Source organism: Eurypyga helias, unplaced genomic scaffold, assembly GCF_000690775.1.
Source record: "Eurypyga helias isolate BGI_N326 unplaced genomic scaffold, ASM69077v1 scaffold26081, whole genome shotgun sequence".
In the NCBI taxonomy this organism is placed as follows: domain Eukaryota; kingdom Metazoa; phylum Chordata; class Aves; order Eurypygiformes; family Eurypygidae; genus Eurypyga; species Eurypyga helias.
The window spans coordinates 15,968-41,231 of record NW_010231888.1 but is presented as its reverse complement, the minus strand read 5'-3'; the positions used below and the strand labels follow the sequence as shown (position 1 = coordinate 41,231).

Sequence of the window (25,264 nt, the reverse complement as noted above, 5' to 3'; positions counted from 1 at the left end):
GCTAAACAGAGATCTCTGAGGAGCGGGGCAAGTGCAGCTGAGCCTGCCTGAGGCAGGGGGTGGGCTTACACAAGATCCCTTCCATGAGGTGACTTGCTCAAGCCCAACCACGGAATAACAGCAGAGGAGGTGCCCCAGCTCCCAAACCTCTTCACGTGAGGCCAAACTCGAGTACGCCACCTTTAAGCTCTAGTTCCTCTTTCCGCCTCGAGCTGTCTCAAGCACGCGACTTGGTACTCCAGAAACTGTAAAGACGGCTCACGCTAACTGCTCACTCCGAGAGGTCACATTCACCTATCAAACCCAGGCCATCTGGGGCTTCTGAAAGATTAAAGAAGAGAGACAAACAAGAGGATTATTAAAAATTTAACTATATACCATATTTATTATCAATCCACAGGATAATCTGATTGCTACATGAGCTCATAAAAGCTATTTCACCTTTACAAAATTAAAAAAAAAAAAAATGTGCCACAAGGATGTAATAACTGCTGATAACCAAGGACTGAATCTTAAAATTATAAATTTGCTGTAGAAAAGATTAAAAAAAATTATATTCACTTTAGAATTTTACTTTGAATAAAATATTCCCCTGTATAAAAAATAAAAAAGCTTGCTCTGGTTAGAATTAGAGTATTTTTCTTCTTCTTTTTTAAATCTGGGAATTTGCATAATATCTCTGTAATAGGTTTCTTTTTTTCTTTCTTTTTCCTATTGTACCACGCGGCATTCAAGCATAGCAGATTAGAAACAAACATGAGAAAAGCAGTCTTAAAACGTATGAAATCCACATGGGAAGTTTTAACTTCCTTTCCTTTCCTCTATTCTTTAAAGACACTTTAGCAAGAATAGCCTTGGAAAAGAATACAGGTGGGGAGGGACCTTCAATGTGCCATTAAGTAGAGCAAGGTAATAAAAGGCCTTTCGTAAGTGCTTTCTTAATAAGGTGCAGAAGCAGACTGCAACGTTGCTAGTACTGCACTATGTACAATATTCACAATAGATTTTTCTTTATTTAAAAATATTCCAGCTAGTTCACATTTTCTCTTCCATTCTGAGGCTTTCAGTTCCATCACAGCCTTGACAGCAAGAAGCGCAGCAGCACCACTTCCCCTGTGGTCAGTTGGTCCTCTTACAAAAACACTGGAACCTGCGAGTGGGCCAAAGCTCTTGGGGGCATTTTTTCCTACGCAGCAACCTTGGAAGTCCGCCTGGGTTCAGGTGTACATACTGACGGCTGGAGTCCTGAGTTAAAAACACTCCGGCACTGGAGTCGGACACAGCAATGTTTGATATTGCCAAGGCTTTACCTTAGATTTGTCTCGTGTGCGTCAAGGGATGAACCTCTCCTAGAGAAACGGAAAATACAAAACCAAACAAAACAAAGCTAAAAAAACCACACTGTCAAAGGCTTAGCAGCTCTTGACTCTCGACTGGGTGATGTCTGATGTCTTCTTGATGACACTGGCCCGCGTCTCGCGGTCTGGTCGGCTGCTGCTCGTGGAGGCTGTGGACATTACTTGTGGCAGAGGGATGTCTGGGAAAGGGGGCCAGGAGCTGTTGTAAGGCAGTGGGCAGCTTTCTTCTTTGATGGTGACTTGGAGGTCAGGCTTGTTGGCTACAAAAGTTGCCATGCTGGGAAGCATATGAGAAGTGTTCCTCATTCCCAGATTGCTGAGATACTGTTTGCCTTCAATGTTTTTCTTCTGCCAATGCAGTCGTCCCTAGAAAAGGTCGGAAAAAAAGGAGGGAAGCCTACATGAGCGAATGCGACTTTGCCAAGTACTGCAAATAACAAGATGGAGACAGAAACATCCACAAATTGCACAGGAATCACCCCATCTCTAAAAGCCTGAGCCTCAGGCTACTGACTCTGAATATCTTTGCTCTCAGCCACTTCTAACCCTTTCTGAAGTTGTGAGCCTAAACCTTGCTGGTTCCCCTGCACTCAAGAAGCTCTGCCCACACTTCTGATGGAAAATAAAGTCCTTACGCCCAGTATGCTGGAGACAAAAATGGACACGGACGACCAAATGTTCTGTGCTCCAAAAGGAAGTGTCTCCTCCGTTACCAGAGAGACCATCTACTTGGCAACAGACAGGCACAGCAAGGTCAATGCATCATATTAACAAACTAGCTAGCACTGCTGACGGCTCTCCAGAACATCTTATCACGCAAATTAATCTTCTGGTACTTTGGACAGATGGAGAGGAAAGAACGTGCAAAGACATCCATTCTGTGACAATTATCCAAATGTCTGTCTCCCTTGAACCTTCCTGGTTTGTTTTTCTCCCTCAGCTATTATTAAAATGAATACTCCACTGGTAGACAGAGTCACAAATGGAGAAGGGGCAAGAACACCCCAGCACATCGTTCTCGAGACCTTGATCCAAAGTGCTAAAAATCCAGAAAACACTTACTTCTGCATTTTCTTCATCACTCGGAACGCTGTCGGTCGTTTCACTTTCTGTCAAACAAAAGAGAAACAAAAATGAAACTCATGCTGTTCTATCTACAGCAGCAAAACCCAGCTCAAGAGGCCTGATCTGCTTCCAACACGTGGAAACAGTGTCAAGCCAAACAACCACAAAACAATGGAGAAGCATGGTTCCCCTGCCACTGCAATAGCAATTCAGGGGCTAGACAGCACAGCTGCACTGAACAGCTGGGGTAAATGCACATGGCTATGACAGTTACAATGGCTACACCCTGGAAAAGACAGCAACGGAGAGGGAAGAGGTAGATTTGTGCTTTCCAGGCAGAGGGAAGAGCCTCCCACAAGCAGAGGATGTTCCCGCTCCCTCGCACTCTCTCGGCAGCTCCAGGCCCGGCAAAGAGCAAAGTTCTGTCTAAATCCTTATTTTTATCTCCCTGCAAAACCAGCAACAACTCCACCCCAGAGGAGATAAGTGTGTTTTTGTTTTGTAAACTGTTATCTCAGCCTGCCTCCTCGAGGGTTTGTTGTCACTTCTGGTGCTCTATTACTGCTGTTATATATTGTTGTTTCGCTTCTGCCACCCGTGCCCAGCCAACCCCAGCCTGTTTCTCAACCCTTCACCCACCACTCGAGAAATAGGACTATCACCAGCCCCATCACCTCCTCCGGCTGCAGACAGCCTCCCGCACCCTCATCACTTCAACCGGCGCGCAAACACGGGGGCACCGCTCCGGCAGGATGGCCGTCCTCCTGCCGCTGCACCCCTCCCTTGCAGAAAAGCCTGGTATCTGGGAATTTTGACTGTATTTTCCAGCCCGTGTGTGTGTGAAGACAGGTGTCGCAGTGTCTGAGGGTCAGGCTCCTGGCTCGGGGGCTGGCTGAGAGTGCCGTGCCGCAGATACACCCAAGACGGGGCACAAAAGAGTGTTGTGCCGCAGATACGCCCGAGACGGGGCACAAAGCACTCTTCTGGGACCGGCCTGCAGCGATGGCTGCTGCCGTCAGCACAGCCGCCCGGTGCCCAGAACCTCACCCAAAAAAGCAGAGGCCTAGCCTGCAGGTCCCCTTCAGCTCACGGGGTTTTGAACCACTCTGTGCTGTTTCCTGGGAGGATAATCCTAGGCATCCATCAGGCTACCAACAGCATTTGGAAGAGGTCTTTCTCCAACCTCCCCCTCAAACAGATAGAGCTCATCCATGCCCTAAGCCAACGGGAATGTGGAATTACAGGGTTGAAGGAATGATGTGATGAGTTATTGCAGCAGGCAAGGGACCTCTCAAGTCCCCGCCGCAGCCTGCAGCAGATGAACAGTCCCAAACCTTAGATCTAACTGTGAAGCCCAGTGAGGTTAACATTCTGCAGGGCCTCTCATCCACTGGTAAAGAGAGGTGTGCCAAGGTGATTAAGATGGCTAATTAAGCCATACTGGGGGAAGGAGAGGCAGAAATTAATCTGTGAGAAGGAGTAATGGCCCCGAAGATAAAATCAATAGGAGGAATCCACACTGAAACAAGAAACAGATATTCCTTGACATGAAGAAACATGTGGCAACAAAAAAAGGGTGATGCAGCTGAAAAGGAATCCATCCTTGGTGTTTATACATAACAAAATGCTGAGCAAGAGATAGCACTATAGTTAGCAAAGCCAGGGAAGCTAGCCACTCAGGCATGGAAAGTTAGAGAGGTTATTTCAATCAGGAAGGTTATTTGAATCAGTGTCAAACACAAGAGGAGGTTGACAACACCCTCAGTATTAAAAAAAATGGATTGAATAGACGTCAGTGGAAATATGAGAAAACTCACAAGGCCCACTCATATCATTTGCCTGAGTAACCTCCGAAAGGAACTAGAGGTGTTTGTGAAATAAAGCAGATGTATGTAGCACAGCTGATCCCTCAGGCTACTTTTTTGTTTCTGTTGTTGTTTCAGGAGAGCGCAACTAACTGTCCCTGCAGAGCTGCTACGGCATGCTCTTCCCTGCCATTCCGGGGTAGCAACTGACAGAGCAGGCAGCTCTACCCAGCAAACCCATGAGCAGAGGTTCTCCTCTCTGGCTGTGTGTGCAACAAGACAAAGCCAGAGACAGTCACAGGAGTGAGGAGGGAGGCAGCCCAACCTCTCCGGGCATCCTGCTTTACTGCCTGACTGTCCCTGTGGTGAAAAAAGTGCCATTTTTTCTTATAGCCAGCCAGACCAAGCTCTCTAGCTTCAATTCATGCCTGCTGTGTCTCATCTTTCCACCACACACAGCTGCCAAGAGCATGGCCTGCAGGTAGGGGCAGGCTGCTATGAGGTCCTCAAAAACCATTTCTTCTCCAGGCTGAACAAGTCCCAGTCCCTCACAGGGTGAGTGCTCCAGTCCCTGATCATCCCTAGTAGCCCTTCCCTGCACTTGTTCCCCTTTATATCTTTCTTGGACCGGAAAGTAGCGTAACTGGTGTCGAGTAGAGCGGGACAATCACTTCCCTAGATTTACTGGCCATGCTCCTGAAGGCTGGTGTCCTTCTTTTCGGCCAGGGTGCTCTGCTGGCTCACGTTCAGCTCACTGCCCACCCGCCCTTCTGTGGAGCTTCTCCCCATCCCATCAGTCCCATTCTCTACTGCTACAATTCCTCCCAGGCACAGGACTCGGCATCTGTATCTGTCCTTCCTCACTGAATTTCACAACATTCCTGTCCCAGGACCTGCAGTCCTTCTGGATGGTGGCACTGCCCTCGTGCAGGTGTCCCCTGTTTGGTGTCAGCTGAAAAGTTCTCAGGTGTGTACTCCAACACCTCTTCCATTGATAGACACCACACAGGACCTGTCCCAGGACAAACCCTTGCCATACTCCCCTTCTCACTGGCCTCCAGCTAGGGTAACCAGTGTCCTCAAGAGCTGCCCTGAGATGCATTGGGAAGCACACCAGTGGCATGAAATCATCTCTGAGCTACCTGAGTTTTGGACCAGCAGGTCCTGGTGTAAGTTAGGACAGCTGAATACCACCATACTAAGTCAGCATAAGGGGATAGCAGAAGTACCTCAGTCTCATTTCCTTATGCAGGCTTGTTGCATTGACTTTAGGGAAGGTAGCTCAGGACTTGCCCACGTCGGGGTGGTTCTCCTGGCACCAGACCACCCCTCTCTATCAACCCAGCCAAGCAACCACCATGACCTCGAGCCCAAGAGGGTGATGCTTGTTTGCATTCTAAGAACTTAGACCCTTAGCTGAGGTTAAAAGAAAGCAGCATTGTCGTGTTCACGCAGACTAGAGAAGTTTTGCAAGAAGCATCAGGAAAGAGGACAAATGTTTCAAAGACCCCAGCTATTAATAAGGTAAAGCACCCTCATCTCCCTGCCTTATGCTTTGCAAAACCCTTCTAAAAGCTCCGGCCATTACAGACTAAACACGCTGGGAAGCATGATCGTTTATCACCATGTGCGAGACTAACATTGGAGGCTATTCAAAAGAACATCATACGGTTCACCCAGACCCAAAGATAAAAACTGCTAAATGCATGTTTTATAAAAATGCATCTGGAAGTAATTTCAGCCTAATGAGTCAAAGGCAAAGCCATCTGTAAAATAATAAATTGCGCGGGGAACAATTAATACTGAAGTTTGCCTAAAAAGATTACAGTTATGCTTCTACCCGGTCTCCTGAGGCTTGCAAGTTAGCAACAGGGTAAAATAAGGAAGGACAGGTTGGATCTGAAACAACTTCTACTTTCAAATGTGGCTTTGTCCCGCTTCCTATGGAAATAAGGCTTACACGATTGCAGGGACTCTACACAGCATACCCACGTGTGCATTTGTGTCTGTTCTCCCCTAACAACTTCTGAACACACTGTCAGGTTTGGATAAAGGATAAATGAGTGGCAAAGACTCTTTAACTTCCTACCAGTTTTATGAAAATAAGGGGCCAGACAAAAAGAGAGAAACCATTAGCAGCCTGACTTGGGGAAAAGCTCGTTATCTCAGCCCTTTTTAACTATCAGAGAATCCAGATGGGAGGCAGACGTTGGAAGCCAGGCGTGCACTGCTCTGCTGCTTGCAGGATCACTCCTTATCAGTCGCTACATGGCTGTTAGAGTCTGCAGCTGATGTGTAACAAGACAGACCCACTTCCCCAGGGCCCTCAGCTCCACGTCTGTGTTACATACCGCGAGGGCAGCCCTTAGCTCTCTGTGACCACTGTGCTAGGCACCAAGGAAGCATACAGCAGAGATGACCTTTCATCTTCAGTACGTCTGGGGTCCCCGGGCCCACGCAGTATTTGCGGCACATCATTTGTTCTACTGAATATGCCCCTCTAACAAAAGATGAAAAGTCCTCTCTGCTTTACATCTAAAAAGGTTCTTTTTTCCATTAGCCACAGGCCAAAATCTGCAGCTTACACTTCCAACCTCAGACCTGCCCAGTTGTCTCCCAAGGTGAAATGTGTAAAGTGGACCGTGAGGTTTTGAGTTGCATTAAAAATGCTGAAGGCAGCCAAGCAGACATTTCCGGATCTTTGCCAGCTACCCTGGCAGAGCCCCCTTTCCCCCCAGTATCTTCCAAACACTAAGAGTGTAAAGAAAAGCCAGGATGCTTACCTGCATAGGACGAGACTGGGGAGATCTGTAGGGGGTACAGCTGGCTCATGCTGAGGGGCTGTTCATCACTTTCTGTTGTCACCTCTACTACTTGGCAAACATCAGGAGGATTGGCTACTATCACCTGCTCCTCGCTGCTGCCATCAAGGTGCGGCTGTCCTACAACTTGGGGTTAGAAATAAAAAATTCATTACTTTTCCCAGCTCGACCCCGCTGGATGTCTAAGAGCCTGCTTGCTATTTTGTGAGTCTCCAACACCGTCTCAGCGCTTTCTTCCATGCCCACCACCTGCTTTCAACAGGACTTCTAAGGGAAACCTGTGTGATTCATTGAGTTTCCATCACCTTCAGAGACCTTTTTTCCCCACTTGTGACTGAAAATGCCCAACTCTCCTCTGGCTCTCACACATAACATCATCAAGCCCTCCCTGGCATGTCAGCTGTCCAGAGGGTTTCCCAGGGAAGACCACAGTCACACTCCTCCTCCACCCAGAAACGTGTTCTCAGCAGGACATACGGACCGCAGCGATCTCTCCTAACCGGGGAAAGATCCTCACCCAGCAAGCTGCCAACATCCCATGGCCTCTGGATGTTCTCATGTAAATTATACCCCAGAAGACCAGAACTGGCACGCAAAAAACTGGCCGCATGGTCACGTAAAATATGGTGGGACTCTAATTTATACGTGACATGCACCTGTAAACAATTTCACCTCCAATTAGATGCTAATTCTCAACGATCCTTACAAGGCCAGTGATGGGATGTAGAAAAACACGGTTGTACCTGTACTGTGTAATCCTGTAACAACCTGGTTAGTTAGACCTGTAACACAGTCGGGTTAGTAACACAGGGTTTTCCTATTCCCCAGGCACATAATATCCAAGGAACATTATTTATTTCTACCAACTGAAGGCACCACGGATGCTTTGCAAGTGTCCTGAAGTGCTTTGCAGACATTAATTGTGCCACACAACACCCTTTTGGAACAGGGGAATAGATCAAGGTACCAAGACTCTACCGAGCAATGCAAAACTACGGTGAAAGCCAGAACTTCACTTCTCTGGACCTGTTTGAGATGATTCCCTCTGTCTTGTACAACTCCTCCATTGATCCCAGCAGTATGACCATGTGACAACTGCATTAATCCAGCATGGAGCTAAAAGCCTCTAGCTAGATTTGAAGAACACATGGGGATGGAGCTGTCCCAGCAGATGGCTAACCTGAATCCAGAGTTGTCCAAGAGAAAGGGAAGGACTATAGATATTCCTTCATTGGAACATAAAGCTTCAAGAGGAACACTCTTAATACAGACAAATTCCGTACAAACAGGGTGCTGTGTTGTTAGAAATTCAGACAGTACATTCTTGTCTAGACCCACGATGGGAAAAAGCATGTAGGCAATGAAACACACCAGATCTTGAAATTAAGTGACCTAGGTACCCTAATTATTAATTTTAAAAATGACAAAAGATAGTGTCTGTTCCTGGATGAACTAAAATAAATAGACGTGAATGCACATGTATATACACACAATCAATTTCTGCCGTCTATCTTTAGACAAGGCTAAAACACAACTTTCTGACAAAGAAAAGCTCCCACAGAAAAGCTGCATATCATTATGCTTCGTGAAGTGCCAGGTAACTACTGCGAGAGACCCCCAAAGATGGATGTGTATTTTATGAGACAATTCCAGCATAAAGACCATAAATAGTGAATAATCTGGTTTTTTTAGAAGTTGAATCAGTCTGGATATTTCATTTCCACTGTATTTCATAGTATCACAGAATGGTTTGGGTTGGAAGGACCTTACAGGTCATCCAGTTCCAACCCCCCTGCCATGGGCAGGGACACCTTCCACTAGACCAGGTTGCTCAAAGCCTCATCCAGCCTGGCCTTGGACACTTCCAGGGATGGGGCATCCACAGCTTCTCTGGGCAACCTGTCCCAGTGCCTCACCACCCTCTCCGGGAAGAACTTCTTCCTGATATCTAATCTAAACCTCCCCACTTTCAATTTAAACCCGTTTCCCCTTGTCCTGTCACTACAGGCCCTTGTAAAAAGGCATGTATTGCCTTGTATTCCCACCTTTCCTGGTTCTGAAACAACCTGTTTTTTATCAAGTGGGGTGTGGGGGGCAAGAGCACACACATGCAGAGTTAATTTTTATCTGAGAGAAGCCAATATTGTGCAACCTCATCAGGGTATGAGCAGGCCATCTGCACTGTTTTATCTTTCTCCTCAATACCCGATGAATTCTTACCCACCCCGAGAGAGAACTTGTACAGCAAAAATTACTGCTCACTTGGGCAATACGCCACCACTTTCCCGTGAGCTGCATGTATGTCAGAAACACTGCAGGTGCTGTTTGTCTTTCCTCCCCTCCAGCTGACTTCTCTCCTTTCTGCAGAACAGATCTACTCTACATTTTCCCTCCTGTTTATGTTAAAATCCTGCTTGCAATCCTAAATAAGGACTTCCCTCTCCAGTCTGGATAAGCTGCACACTTCACAAGCCATTAATTAAACAGCACGGGATGACAGTTACCCACCCCAGCCTTGCTGTCCTACCCCGGACAATGGATTCCAGAGAAAACTGAAAGCCCTTAAGGTGCAAATCCATTGGTTTCCACGACAGACCTCTGACCGTTCTCAAATGTTGATGTTGCCACTATGGGTCCTGTCCTGTAAAATACTGAGATCTTCTAAGGTGCAACATGCATTCACCTCATCATAAAATCAAACAGGAGTTCAGGGCACACCGTACTGTAGAAAACTAGATGTCTGCAGCAAAACAACTCTCTCTGATGTTAGTGGGTTTCTGAGAACACCAGGTACGTTCCAAAGACTGCTCTTAACTGATCTCTGTTTGACTTTAAGACTGTAAAATAAAGCAAAAGTGTATGAAGCTTCTTCCCCGGGAGTGCATACTGGCCTTGGGGCATTACAGATTTGTTTACGTGCCAGTCAGTAAATAGAAAGCACTAACAGCACTACAGTGCTATTCCTTCAAGTTATAAAACCCTCTGTAATAGCAGGAGCAACAATAGTGTTCTAACACTCTTACAAAGCAACAGCTGATTAAATGCACTGCCATAAAAATATGAAAACTACTCACAAACTCCTCAGCCACACAAGTACTTGAGGGAAATGACTATGCAAAGCCCTGCAACCTAAGAAATGGGCATCAAAAATAGTCACTGCACATAATTTCTGACATCTCTGCAAACAGAAGACTAACATACTTTTTCAGATGCTTTCTACTCATATATAAAAGTAAATGAGAGAAAATGCTATATGGGTCACATTTCTAGGAGCTCTTGCTGCAGAGACAGCCTCAGTCAAAAAAGCGCTGTCAAAAACCAGCCCAATTATTCTACTGAGAACCAATTATTCACATGCTGAGAAGACAGCTATTCCTAATGTACCAGTTTCTAAATGCAGTCTTCTCTGATCCTTCTTGTTAGCTCAGTGATGTTAAGAACTGACTCTGCTACTGACGTGCCTGTAAAAAGAACTGAGTTCCTCCATTTCATCTGCAGGTTTCAACTCCCAAATAAACCAGTACCCTATACAAACCTCTCCTTTGAGAAGATGGGAAACCACCTTCTGCCTACAGTTTAACTCACCCGTGACATGGGCTACACTCTCTCATAGCTGAGGACTACCCTGTGGAGTAAGCTGATGCCAGGAAAAGGCACCCGAGCCTGTTCGCAAGCACTTCGATCTCGGGGGAACCGCCACGCTGCCGCTCACCATCCCAACACCGCAGTGGGGCTGGCTGGCAACCAGGACCTCATGTGGAGTGAAAAATGTGCCAACCCGATTGTAACCACGGTGCAAAACGCTGACGGGAAGACGAGTTTGGCAGAGTAAAAGGGTGTCTGAAGTCACCTGTGTGCCTGGTATATAAGAAAAGCATAGGAGTACTTACCTACAAAGTTCACTGTACTGTCAACTTCATTTTTTATACTGGAGGACAGGAAATAGTCAGAAGTGACATCATTTAGCCCATTAATCCCAAAAGATGATTCAACTGGCTCTTGCTAGAATGGAAACAGTACAGCTGGGTCAGGTTTGATTTATTTTAGAAGCCTGGATTCAGTTCATCTCTTTATTCTGAGATGGTAATAAATCATCTCCTCTACCTGCTATATAACCCCTGCTCTCTGCTAGACACGGTTTTAGAACATGTTGGTTCTCTGAAAAGAAGCCAGAATTTACTCCATTTCCAAATCTTCTGTTCTGAAACAAAAGCTATTTATAATTTTCAGATTTAGAGTGAGCCTTCAGAGAGCAAGAAATTTGTGTGCTATTTACTCCAAGAGATTAACATTCGGAACAAACAAGGAAGAAACACTGCTTTAAAATGGTACTCTATTTAATACTCATCCTCATTCCCTTCCAAACATGCTCTTAGTGCTCCAAGAGCAATTGCTAAATTCTAGCCTTAATTTTTCTCTGCAGCAAGCCTGAAAGCAAACCCACGTGTTTACAGTAAATACAGTCTTTTAGATCACATCATCAACATTACGACGGGGCAACAGCATTGGGAAAACACCACCTGCTCTACATAGACTGAGCTTTCCACAAGATGTATCTCTGTAGGTCTGGTACACTCAAGTGGGAATCTAAAAATCTCCCTTCAGAACAGACACCAGGAAGTTTAATTCCATCAACTCGGGATTTCTTTAAAAAGCTATAAACACATTTAAAAGATCAACTATGGGTCCAACCTCCTCCCTGGTATTGGCTCCCTTACGGGGTTCTCAGTTACAAAGTCTGAAGTCTTCTGTTCTTCCTCTGCAAGGGACGTTCTGCCTGGCTGCTAACCCAGAGACACCCGCAGAGAGGTGCAGAGCTGCCTGTTGGACCCGATGCCACCTCAATGCTCATTTTCACTGCTCTAAAGCGTTTTGGCAAGGACAGGGCAAAGGTGAGCCTCAAGACTCGAGGTGTCAGCCCTTCACACTACAAACCGTATGAACTGCTCTCATGGGGACAGAAAACTGGGGACAGGGTGACAGCCTCTCCTGGATGCCACATGCTGTGACTGTGACCCACTCAAAAAGAGCTGTCACTTCGACACAAGCCTGCACCTTCCCAGCCATTAAGCAAGGCAAACACCCAGCCTGTCCCAAGGCCTCGCTGCACATCAGAAGTGTGCAAACTTAGTGGCAACCAGGTCTTTGATGAGCTGCACCGGTTCTGTCGACCTACAGGTCAAAGACCTGGAGAGCCGGAAAAGATAAAATTAGCTGCTATTGATCCACTGCAGGGACAGGTTATGGCTGCATACTGGAGCCTCTGGTGTTGTGCAATACCCCAGCAAACACAGCAGCCCCCATGGGACGCTGCGAACACAGCAACTTGCTCAGCTTTACCGAGGTTTGGTTACAGGGAAGTTTATTTAGCAGTCCCTTTCGAGCTGCAGAAGCAACTACCCATCTTGAAACTCGAGTGATGGTGCCAGATCCACAAAGGCCCTTGGACACTGGCACAGTTGGTGTTAAATCGCCTAAATTTTCAGTATCCAGATGTCTAGCCTAAGCTAAAGGCATGAGGAAAGGTGTTACTTAGATTTTAAAAATGTCTCAGTGGGAAGCTGCATGTGTGGTCAAAAGGATACATCTAGATAAGGTAGAAATTAAGCCTCAGACAGGCAGTTCAGTCCTTTGTTACAAAGGAAAGAGTCCATTTTTATCTGGGCTACTCAGACACAGACACTTACAGCTCCTTCCCATTGCTGAGAATCATTTTTTAATGGAGAGGCCTTGTTTGCCCAAAAACCCAGTGGTAGGAGACCTATCTGCAAGGCGGGAGACCTGCTCGCAGCCTCCCTTGCCTAACAAGGAGCAGGGATTGGGGAATGCCCAGGTCTCACATCCCTGGGGACAAGGAAGGAGTGCCTTGAGCACCCTGCTCAAGCTCAGCAAGGTGTGGCAGGGCTCTTCATCCCCACCGGCGGTCGCCTTGGGTGCCCAAAGGGCCTGGCAGTGACACCCGAGGGGACCACGACATGAGACTCTGCTCCACTGAAGCCCCTTTGCCGGATCCTCGGCTTCTCCCTCTGCTGATATTACCTCCCTGCTTTCAATAGGGTGATCGTGGAGCAGCCCCCCACTCACTTCCACTGAAGAGGTTTTCAGGGTAACTGCAAGGCGTTCGAACACACAGCTTGGATCTGAGGAATCCACGTCACCGAGCTCAGCAATTCTAAGCAGCTTTCAACGTTCAAAAATGTGCATTTGCATTAATTTATCCACCATCTTTCTTTGCTGTTACTGCCTTCAACATTCAATAGTCAAACAGCAGCTGAACATGGAAGGAGCATCTTTTTGAAAATCCAGGCCTATCTGGGAGCCAGCTCATGTACACGTTTGTCAGAAGAAGGGAAAACACTACCTGGCCCCAGCTCAAAGCCTACCAGAGCTAAGTGGCCATGCCATAGCTGGTGGCTAGCATGTGTAAGCTCGTAGTAGGTACGGCAGGCAGGTGCTACGTGCTGGAGGCACGGCCAGCTCAGCTCACTGCTCCTGCATCGCCTCGCCTCACGCTTCTGTGCAGCTCAGGGCGACTGAGTGGAGGAAAGTGCTCCCAAAAGCTGTGAGCATCGCCCCACCAGCACCTACTCCCAGGTGTAACACCATGTGTACTTATCTGCCAAACATCACTGGGACTCCCTCAGCAACTCCATCGTAACAAAGAGGATGAGACTGCGAGCACCTCTACGGCTTTTGAGACATTTAACATTTTGACCAGCAGAAGGATTGTGAAATGGGAACGAGCATTGGCAGGCATCACACACTGCCTGCTCTGACCAAAGGAATTTACTGGCTCCCTCTGCACAGGATACCATCAAAGTCACGTTGTAACAAGCACACATGGCTGTGTGACCCAGACAGGATGCTTAAAAAGTGCTTCCTTTAAAAAAGTTTAAAAATCACAGTATTCTGACACCTAAGCCCACAAGTCACAACTGCCAGGAGAGTTTCTGCCTTCCAAATCCGATTTCAGTGGAGAAGTTTTTCCCAGGCCTCCAGGTTCACCTGGCTCAGAGCCTTTCCTGGCCAGCGGGCACAGGACCGGCGCCCAAGCGTGGGTGGCACAGCCCTTCACAAGCAAGCGGCGGGGGACCGAGCTGCCCTTCTGCCGCAGGCACGGCCGCTACGTGCAACCCAAGAACACCGGCTTCACTGAAGGCTGAAACCTTTGCGATCTGCTTTTTGAAAAAATCGAAGGCGGACCAAACCCTACCAGTGTGCCGTACTGGCCACCCCGCAGAGGCGCTGGGCAGAAGGGTGAAAGCTAGGAGACACCGTGCTGTGCGGGGAAAGCTAGCACCGGCCTGGGTCCATGCTCTGAATGAGCAGCAATCTCAGGCAGTGACTGAGGAGCTTTACAACTAGAGGCCTTCTGACTGAGAAAACAGGAGCAGAACGATGGTGCAGCTCTGACAGGACTTCTCTCCCTCACCTAAATGAAAAAGGTTTTCCAGTGCCTTACACAGGGAAATTAATTGCTCCAAAAGGTAGCTCTATTGTTCAGAAGCATTCCTCCCATAATTACTGTATTTCTACTTACACAGACAAACAAATGGCAAGAGTATTGCTGAGGCTGCCAGTTTTCCAACCTCCAGGCGTTGCAACACAAGGGCTGTGTCAACTGATGACGTCAGCCACGGCTCTAACAGCCCTCACGTTTTTAAAATAAGGAACCAAACATCCCATGTAAGCGTAGCTACTTAACCAAACCACAAGCATGAGAGATCTGCAAATATCCACCACAATATACTTTTGGGGCTATTAAAAAAATTTGCAACAGATTGTTTTAGCAAGCTCTCACATTATTAAACAGCCGCTTCTTACCTTAATTTGTTTCAATTTGTCATCCTTCTCAGACTTTGGTTTTTTTCCTGCAACGACAGAAGGAAGATTTCGTAAAGTCCTGTGTGACATGAGTTATCCTCCACACCTTCTATATTCACTAAGAAATAGACCCAAAACGTGCCTCAAAATGGCAGCACCTCCTAGGAAAGGGAGAAGACATTTTGCTTATGTTAAAGCCCTCTTAAGGCCTGGGCAGTCAGAAACTTTAGCTTCGTGCTTTGTTTTTAAGGGGCTACAAAAAAGAACAAACAATGGGACTGAGGAAAGCAACTGCAGTGAAAAAATCAAGGTGAGAAATATGAAAGAGTGACAAACTAAGCAACGAGGCCTGCTAAAAAAAGAAGGGGGAGAGAAATGCTCTTCAAGGGAAGAAAACACCCAAAATATGTCTCATCCCATCTGTGACACTCACTGGAGCTATAGGAAAAGGGAGATTGTTCGTTGGTTTTACATGTGAAAAGAGGTAAACAACAACAAATATTTTTGTAAATAGTTGCACCCTGGGGCAGTGGGGGGAATATATATTATAATTTATGCAAAAGCAGTTTATACAATTGTGCTGGATTTGAGAATCCAGAAAACTGCAGAGCATCTGACCCTCACAAAATCCCGTGTGCCTGGGCAGACCCCAGCGTTGCTGCCCCTGCTCTGACCTGACGCGGAAGCTGAGACTTGCTGGTGCAAGCTCAGCTCCACCCCACTGTTTGCACAGATGTGCCCCAGGAATTTCTCCCATCTCTACTGCAAGACAGCACTGAGAATTAGAAATGTTTGCAGCCAAATTCTTTTGCACTCACTCACACATAAATTTAGCCACGTGCCAAGTAGAAAGGGCATATGAGAATATATGCAGGGCCCAAAATATGTCAGTTTTATAGTAACTGGACTTGCTACAGAATCCTCTCCTGCTACAGCCCCATCTCCAGAATCTCAGCTTTCATTATGACTTTTCTAGTTCTTACATCTAGGACAGGAATCTCTTACAATGGGACAGGTTATGGTTCAGGGACATACGCCTGAACATAAAAAACACACCATTGACAAGAGACTGGAAACAGTTTCAAAGCAAATGTTCCACCTTTTGCAGACTGATCTTCCTTTCATAGTATGATTCTGACCCAAAAGTGCCAGAGTTAATAATTTCCAACCACTCTGACCTTAAACTGAAGATATGCCTTTCACTTCTCCATTTAAGAAAATAGCAAGCTGAGTTACAGGTGAACAGGTGAATTGGATTTCAGAAGAATACCATGCGTTTGGCTTGCAGGATATCTTTTTGTCCACAAATCCTAGACACCAGAGGATACGGGAGGACTAAGGAAGCCATTGTTCTGCCCCATAAACCAGCAACGAAGCCACAAGGAAATGAATGAGCCATAAAGAAGCCAATGTTTCTACTGCATATGAAACCAAATACTCCTGAGATTGAACTGGTGGTTAGGTCCTCTCCTAGCATGTAGGAGACCTAATCCCTAAACCTGGGGATTCAAACACAGTTTCCCATTTCACCATTATCATGCTGTGAGGGCTGGTTTTTCTTGGCCTAGTGTAGCTACGTAACGAAGCAGTTTCACGGTTTAACGTTCTAAGCAGAGTGTACTGCTCCCACTCAGCTCAACAGACAGCCAGTGCATTTCTACCCTGGCTTGAAAAAAGACAGCAAGATGTTTGCCACCACACTCTGAATGAGCCCTACTGAGTTAACGCACCAGTCTGGCCGTCTTCAAGGCCAGGCTGGACGAGGCTTTGAGCAACCTGGTCTAGTGGAAGGTGTCCCTGCCCATGGCAGGGGGGTTGGAACTGGATGGGCTTTAAGGTCCCTTCCAACCCAAACCGTTCTATGAGTCTGTGATCTCTAATATCCTCCCAATCATCCTTCTTGACTGAAGGAGGCCTGGGACTACCATCTGAGCTCAACTCTGTCGGCTTTAACAGAACTAACACAATGCACACACATCACCAGCTTGGGGGTATCACATCTCATTGATCTTCTCTCCAAGTGGCTTGTTCTCTTCCCTGTAGGTAGTCCATTTTTCATACATATGTTCTTAAGTTTGGAGGAACATCTGGATAAAAACATCCAGTCTTACAGCAGCAGTAGACCCAGCACATTCTGCAGGCCCCGACATAATAACAATGCCCCCAGCACCATTTTCACGTTGACAAGCTTCCCCCTTTACCTTTTTTGGAAGGTCTTTCAGATAATGGCAGCATGCGGTACACCCTGAAGGCATTGTTTCCTTTCTTTATACTTTTGTCCTTCACTTCTTCTATGTCAGGCAGAGAGTTCATAGCACAGCGGAAGTTTGCCTTCCACGTCTTTGGATCGGGTTTATCTACTCCTGACTGGTATTTTCCTAAGCAAGAAAAAGAAAGTTAGGCACACGCAATGTGCAGTTGAAAACCCAAGGTGAATTAATAACAGTGCAGGTTGACTTCAAGGTATCGGCCTTCGGTTCCCATGACAAGCGTTCAACCAATAGCTGAGGTTGCAAGAGAGTGTTGTGATCTCATTCTCATGCACATTTCTAGAACACACGATGAACAGTTTCTGCTCAAGAAAGACCCAGGGCACTGCAGATCAGATGTGACTCCACACGGATGTGGAAAAGCTTGCACAGCTTTTACCTTTATTATGTCTGGCTCAGATCCACAGAAAGGCGTAAAAAGCCTAAGGGCCCAAGTCCTCAAAGTGCTGAGTGTGCTCTACTCCCAACAATTCTGAATCCAATCTTGTTAATGTTTAAATCAATTAAGTTTTACTGTGTTCTTCAATGCAAATGAGTTATGGTGCTTCAAGAAAGCTGGAGAGTACTGCAGGCCTGGAAAAAGGCACTTAGCCTCCCACAAATCCAGCCACTTAAATTCACGCTCTGTGTTAGTAAAGGCAAAGACAAAAAAGAAGGAAAATATAACTTTAAAAGGGAAAACAGTGTGAAAATCTGTCCTGCAGAAAGAGAGTTCCAGTACCTGTGTGAATTGCCCAGTTTCTAAATAAGGGAGCATCTTTTTCAACATCCCACCCATGTCTTGCGGCATGCATCCAGGGAATCTGAAAAATCTTCTTCTCCTGGAAGGGAAAACAAACAGGAAATGCCAACACTGATTGACTTGAGGGATCTTCTGATGACTCTCAGGCACTTAGTTAAAAGCACAGTTCCAGCATCTGCCAAGTGTTTTGCTTCCTTCTAGCCCAGTGTTGCTGTCACTGAACTCAACAGGAAAACATCCACTGGCGTCACCGAAAGCAGAATACAGCCCTAAGTATAGGAAATACTCAGAAGCCCCTTCAAGGACGATGAGCCCGGCAGCTTTCCAAGCTGACACATGGATAAAACATGCAGCGCTACGTTTCTAAACACTCAAACGAAGGCTAGTTTTGGCAGCACAGACGCTTTTATAATTAGACAAATTAGATATGAAACTAAACAACCATAGGAACAGAGCAAATCCAAGGGATTGAGAGCTCAGCCAGTAAAATACCAGCACGGTGAAGGAAAGGGATCTCTCAGATTTAAACGCCAAACAAATGGACATATATCAACTGTAGACATCTCTCCGGTGGGGATAAAAAATACAAGACACCCATGTGAAGGGGTGACATTGAAGGCAGTTGAACGTATTTCAGAAACTTCAGGCCAAAGAGACGTGCATTTAAAGTGATCCAAAGGCAGGCTTTTGTGAATTGTTTTTTTTTAAACACACGTAGTTAAAACAGAACATGCCTTATGTGGTGGAAGTATAAACCGATTCCCAAAGGGATCAGAAGAACTCATGGAAGACAGTACACTGGTGACGATCAAGGATGAGTTCTGGGGTCGTTTTTAAAGACTGAACAGCATGTTTCCTGTACTCCTTCCACAAGCGCATAGCACACAGGGTACTGGATGCTGGGTCACATGTGCTTTTATGTCATACAACACAGGACAAATTCCTATGTGCTGACCTACAGGGCTGCTTCAAAACTCTTCACACTCATTTCTGCGAAGTCATGCACAAGTAGTTGGCTCCACAACACTTGTTTTCTCCTCCCCTGTTGGGGGGAATACATCTTCTCTGGCTTCACATGCAGGCATCTTACGCTATAAACGCTGCCACTAAAGGTTTAGATCCACTTCTCAGTCTGCGAAGAGAAAAGCACTTCCAGGGCAAAATGCACCCTCCTCCTGAGGTGGTCACCTCAGCTATGCCAACTGAACTGCACCCTGAAAGAGCCTATTTCTCTCCACTGACTACAGACAACTCTAGACAGGCAGCTCTCATTTGAACGACTGCATTGAACATGTCTGTGGTCAGGTGAGATGAATCCTTTGCCCTTTCCCCTTCCTCCAACAACCAGTTTTCTTCCTTGTCTGTCTGGTTAATATTTCACTAATGTCAAGGTTAGGTTTATTTCCCTTCTTTTCCATGTGATCCTTTCTTTTTTGAGCCTGTGTTTTGTATCATCCTTCACCTCTTGAGACAAGTCCTTTCTCTCACTCACATTCACTTGTTTGGAATTGCATTCTTCCTTTCTTGCTTGGCTTCATCTTTTCTTTAACTTGGTGAAATCACAGCTTTAACACGTTCCTTATTTCCTTTCAAGCCCTCACACTCTCATTCCTCCTCTTAATCAATTCCCATCACTTCTCTCACATGCCTTTTGACTCCTCACTCTTCCCTCTCTACACAGTTAAATCATCCTACAAGAGATGTTTTCCCTTTTCCCCATGTAGAAGTGGTCTAAAGAAAGCCTCAACCCCACTACCCTGTGGTTCACAGCACTACCTTGTTCACCAGTGCTGGAATAAACTTCCCTACCTTTACTCTCCCACAGACTACAATGAGCACATGGAAAAAAATTCATACTTCCATAGGAGACAATTTTTCTCAACAAGAACTTTAAGAACTGACCAGATTAAAAAGTTTACTCATGCCTGGTGATGGGGAGAGGTTTGAACAACACCACACAATGCTACAGAGGTTATACCGCGAATTTCACGTTCCATAGCATAATTCAAGAAGTTCTATAGGAACTAGCAGACCGAACAAGGCTCCAGAATTAGCATCCTGTCATCATCAACCGCACTCACGGCTTCAAAGGTAGGTGCCAGGGCACTCTCAGCAGCAGACCAAGTGCTCATTACAGTGCTTCTGTTCATTACAGAAAGTTCTTACCAATCCCAGATGTCTTGAAGCACATGGACTTAAGGCAAATTGTAATATAAATAACAAAATCATAAAATCCACGTGTATTATAATTTTGTAACACATATATAAATTTACATATAGCTATATAGAAACTACAGATTTTCTCATCAACTGTCAAGTATCTAACCATCTCCGAAATCCTGCCAGACTGCTGACTGCAGCAATACCATGTCGTTGTTGTGTTCTGCTCTAGTTTACCTAGATGCTTTTTATTTAATTACTGTTTTTTTACTTCACACATTATCAAATATTTACCCATATCCATCTTCAGTCAATGCTTCCTAATAACGACCTTAATAGGAAAAGGCTCATCAGTGCTTTCTCTTAGTCCTGGAAAACCACGTGCTGTGTGGTACAGCACCCCAGCACTGGACATTTGCTTAAGTCTTGTGTTTCTATTAAAAAAGTAGTTTCCCCTGAAGTCAAAAGCACAACACAAGAAAATTCTGCAGCGTAACAGGAATTGCTACCAAAAGGAAAAAGGTGTCAGCCTCTTAGAAATAGGCAGGAAGAGAAAAACAGTACGGAACACTTGCAACCCTAGCACTGCAAAATGCTCCGAGCAGGTGAATGAGCATGACAGCACATAGAATCACAGAATGGTTTGGGTTGGAAGGGACCTTAAAGACCATCCAGTTCCAACCCCCCTGCCATGGGCAGGGACCCCTTCCACTAGACCAGGTTGCTCAAAGCCTCATCCAGCCTGGCCTTGAACCCTTCCAGGGATGGGGCATCCACCGCTTCTCTGGGCAACCTGTTCCAGTGCCTCCCCACCCTCTCCGGGAAGAATTTCTTCCTGATATCCAATCTAAACCTCCCCACTTTCAATTTAACCCCATTACCCCTTGTCCTGTCACTACAGGCCCTTGTAAAAAGTCCCCCCCAGCTTCCTTGTAGCCCCTCCAGGCACTGGAAGTTGCTATAAGGTGTTCCTGGAGCCTTCTCTTCTCCAGGCTGAACAAGCCCAACTCTCCCAGCCTGTCCCCATAGCAGAGGGGCTCCAGCCCTCGGAGCATCTTTGTGGCCTCCTCTGGACTCACGCCAACCGGTCCATGTCCTTCTGATGCTGAGGTGGGGCCCTCAGCTGGATGCAGCACTCCAAGTGGGGGTCTCACAAGAGCAAAGCAGAGGAGGAGAATCCCCTCCCTCAACCTGCTGGCCATGCTGCTCTGGATACAGCCCAGGATACGACACATACTAGCTAGAAAGTCATAGCACAAATTTTAAATAGCAGCATCAGCCTGAAGGGTAATACTCCAAGTATCCACCAAAGCAGCAGGCTACCTCTCGACTCCCGTTATAGCTACTCTGAATGTTTGCACTCTGATTTCCTCTTCCAGATCCATAAGCGACACTGAACGTCTCATTATCCCCCTCCTCACACCACCTCTGCCTTCTACTGAACTATGCAATTTCCTTCACACCTCACAGTTTTGGCTCCCTGGGAAGGTAAAGAAATTCCCTTCATCCCTCCAGGGTAACATTTTCACCAGGGAGGTACGCAATTCCTACAGATAGGGGTCTGTTCTGGAGGGGAACACACACCTGGAGGTATAATGTGATCAACTGACAGCAAAGGAAGGAATTAGGTGAATCAGCTGAACCTGACTTGACATTTTTAACAGGGAGAGGCTTAATTCCCCTCTGAGTCTGGAAAAATTCTCCATGAAGATATAGCCAATGACAAACCCAGAATAGTAAATTCTTCTTTAGCATTTAAATCTTATTTCCTTAAAAGCTGTGCACACACAAGTGCCATTCTCTTGCTAACCCGACCCACCTTCTTTCCTGTACTGTGAACTATCCTTCAACAAACTCCGATTAAAATATGCAAATCCCCAAATCCTACAGACTGTGGGTACAGAACGGGCTGTGACACACATGACACTGTATCACTGATTCCATGCATAGCTTTGTTTATGGTCAGGATTTACAGTATAAATAGAAATACTTTTGGTTTAGTGATTCATTGTTGGAATGAATGTTTAAACATTTTTAAACAGAAACGCTCAAGAGTGCAATTAGCTCGTCGAGCGCAATAAAGGCAACCCAGAATGATGCCAAATCAGAGGGTAGAAGCGGGGCATCAGAGTTTAATAAACCTCAAGGCAGGCCACTTAGCCTGGTATCCTCTTTCTGGTAGGAGCCCGGGCTTTGTTTTAGGGGAAAAAAAAAATTCTAAATGCTTTATTTGCGAGACAAGCCTTGGTCAACGTAGGATATGTTAACTAAGGATGAAATCTCCTACTAGCTCTTGCATGCAAACAGTTGATGCCAGAAGCACAAGGCAGGAACCACTGTAACAACACGATCAGAGGGCCACAAATATTAAACAACATGACATGCCTTGCAAGCTGCCTTTATGGGCTGGTGGGCTGAATTTGGCCCTTAGCACAGTGGCAGCATTTTCACACTGCAGAGCAGAGGAGGAGAGAACGTTCCTAGGATGTACCCAAAAAGGCTACGTGAACATAACCTACAGCTGATAACTTCATATTTAAGAGTAACACACTCAAATGCGAAATACTGTGCCGTACTAAGTACAGAGAAATTATTTCAGGATTGGGCAAAGGATGGCAGAGATGGACTGTCAGCAGGAGAGACCTGACACCGAAACACTCAAGGAGAAGAATCTGTAGGGACCCAAACATGGAATTCAAATTACAAAGACAACAGTAAAAAACAGTCTTTTCCTCATCTTCAGCTGTAATCCTATTATGCAAGAACAAGGACCTACTCAAATTCACAGGGCAGCTAACTAGAGAGTGGATAAAGCAATATTTATTTACCCAGCCGCAGCATGTGAGAGTCACTGATGCAGGAAGCTCCTGAGAAAAAAACAGTCGTAGCTGAAATTTAAAGGGCTCCTGATAATTTTACAGTCACGAGCATTACTAGCTTTGAAAGCTGGATTAAAAAGTCGTAATCTTCACTGCCATTCTTCAGCTCTACAAATGAACACCTGAGCACCATAACTACTACTATAGGGAGGATAGCAGACTAACTGGGTTAGTGTCTTACTGCTGTGTTTCTGCACCTGACTTTGTGCATTTCCACCCATTCTGATAATAAAGTAGCCTCTGTAGCCAAAACTGCTTCATGCTTTTCAGTATGGTGAATTACTGTCCCGCACACAGCAGAATGCATGCAGTATTTTCTGGGTTTCTTACTGTTCAAAGCCTCAAGCACACTCCTTGGGTTGACTGAGGCATTAAAAAAAAATTTTTAATGGGGCACTGACATTTTGGAGCTCTCACTTGTGTTCTCCAAGTGTTTAGAGCTCTCAGTAAGAGTTCAGGACCAGGAATATTAGGTTTGGGTCTGGCAGGGGAAAAGTTACCCCGTTTTCTCCCATGCTGAGAAGTATCAGAGAAGTCACACAAGTCTGAAACAGGAGATTGTTGCTTCAGCCCAGAGTCTGACACAGAACACAGCCTTCCACTTCAGAAGGGTGTTTTGTTCCCATCCCTCTCATGCTACTTGGTGAGCAATCTGTTCCCAGCTTAAAAAAACCAGCTAGCGGAGTCTCCAGAAACAGTTGCTCCAACAACAAAGAGCTGGAAAAGGTTTTCAAAGGAGCCACAAATCCACCAGGCCAAAGCAGGGCACCTCAGATCTGGCAAGGAGTGCTGGAGGATAGGAAGCATTCAGCTTTGCCCTTCCTCCCCTGTGCCACCCCTTTGAAAACCAGGAATGAGCTGATTTACCTATCCAAACCTCAGGCACTGCTATAAGGCCCCTCTTCAGCACACATACAAAGGCACGTGCATGCACCCCCTTACCTTATTTAGCCATTTCAGCCCCGGTATTGTGTTTGAATTGATTTGCTCTTCCAGCCAGGGGCGCATCCGCATCCTTTCGACCGGCATTGTCACCCACCCAGGAAGGAGCTGCAGGGAACAAGGGACAAGGTTACATACTCCAAGCAGAACTCCCAGGCAGCTCCCCCACCTCCACACAGTACAGACTCATTAAAGCTTTGCAGGCATCGAACAATTATAAATGATTTTGGATCTGTCCAGGAGCCTCTCATAAGAGCAACTGAGATGATAAAGCCTTCTCTATGGCCTTCCTGGATTAGGAAAACCCTCACCTGAAGAAGACATGTCATACTGGCAAAAGCTCATCTGCTGATACAGGGGGGATCCCAGAGGCCACAAAGCAAAACACACTCATGAGGAGACCCCTTTTTGACCCACGTACCTATGTTTGCACAAGACTTTTTTTTGCCAAGAAAAAAAATGTAACCGAAAAAATTCACTTGCAGGAGGCATCACCGTACAAGCTAAATTGATGCACTTGCTAATGAGAGTGCTTTCAAATGGCTGTTTCTGTCCCGTAAACATGACTAAAATTAAGAAAAATACTTTTTACATCACAGCAATTTATCAGGCCACTTTGGTTCTGGCTGAGCAGTTTGATGCCCTCCCTCCAGCATGCTCTGATCAACCCAGTCACTGATTTTTTAGCTGCTACTTTACATTTTGATGCTCTTTAGCTAGGAAGTGAGTGCTTTACAGCCCCCTCAGCTGCACCATGCCACATTATATTATTCAGTTAAGACTCAAACTGACTTCTTTTTTTCTCTCTTTCACATACACACGTGACCCCAATGCCACTTCCCTGTTGAGAGCTGTAAATTATTGACATTAGAGTCCAAAGTCTTGAACCCGAGGCAGAAAATTTTAAAAACATTAACCTATTTCAGGCATCGCTCTGAAAGCTAAGTGGCATTAGATGCAGATTAAAGCACCGCATTAAACTCCTCTTAAGCCTGAAATCCATCATTTCCATGTTCAAGTACTTGCATTTAGGCTGCTGCTTCTCCTCTCCCCCTCTGCACCGGGCTCAGCTCCTTCCTCTCTCGTTTGTTCTTCACATCTGTGTTCTTTGCATCATTCTTAAGTTCTCTGCTCCGCTATTCTTGTCACCTTTGATCCTAAAAAAAAGAAAGAGAAAAAAATGAGTAGGCCACATATTTGAAAGCACACAGCAATGACACAAATGTAAATGGGTTTGTTCTTGCTTCCTATGGGAGTACAGGCATCAGACAGAGTAACAATTAGGCGGTACCAAGCCCACACCCAACACAAGAGGAAGAAAAACGTTCAAAGTTTCCTCTCATTGCTCTGAGGACATGTATTTCCTGAAACTAATAAGGAATTAAAACCTGAGTGCA

The 25,264-nt window shown here is 45.9% G+C and overlaps 1 protein-coding gene across 1 annotated transcript; it reads right to left on the bottom strand.

The window, feature by feature from the left end:
* Positions 1-361: 361 nt before the first annotated feature.
* On the bottom strand, positions 362-25,048 carry IRF2 (interferon regulatory factor 2). Its single transcript, XM_010161255.1, has 9 exons — positions 24,894-25,048; positions 23,868-23,975; positions 17,866-17,965; positions 17,076-17,252; positions 14,875-14,921; positions 10,941-11,052; positions 7,012-7,176; positions 2,421-2,467; positions 362-1,724 (listed from the first exon to the last, which is right to left on the bottom strand). Exons 2-9 carry the CDS (start codon positions 23,952-23,954, stop codon positions 1,413-1,415), a joined length of 1,047 nt encoding a protein of 348 aa, XP_010159557.1. The 5' UTR covers positions 23,955-23,975; positions 24,894-25,048; the 3' UTR covers positions 362-1,412.
* Between the last annotated feature and the right edge of the window lie 216 nt (positions 25,049-25,264).

Excerpts from the sequence above, each read along its gene's own strand:
- IRF2 (XM_010161255.1), bottom strand. The coding sequence starts at position 23,954 with ATGCCGGTCGAAAGGATGCGGATGCGCCCCTGGCTGGAAGAGCAAATC. Across the intron at positions 17,966-23,867 it reads GGCTGAAATGGCTAAATAAG|GAGAAGAAGATTTTTCAGAT; the intron begins GTAAGGGGGTGC and ends TTTCCCTTCCAG. Across the intron at positions 17,253-17,865 it reads AAACTGGGCAATTCACACAG|GAAAATACCAGTCAGGAGTA; the intron begins GTACTGGAACTC and ends TTTCTTGCTTAG.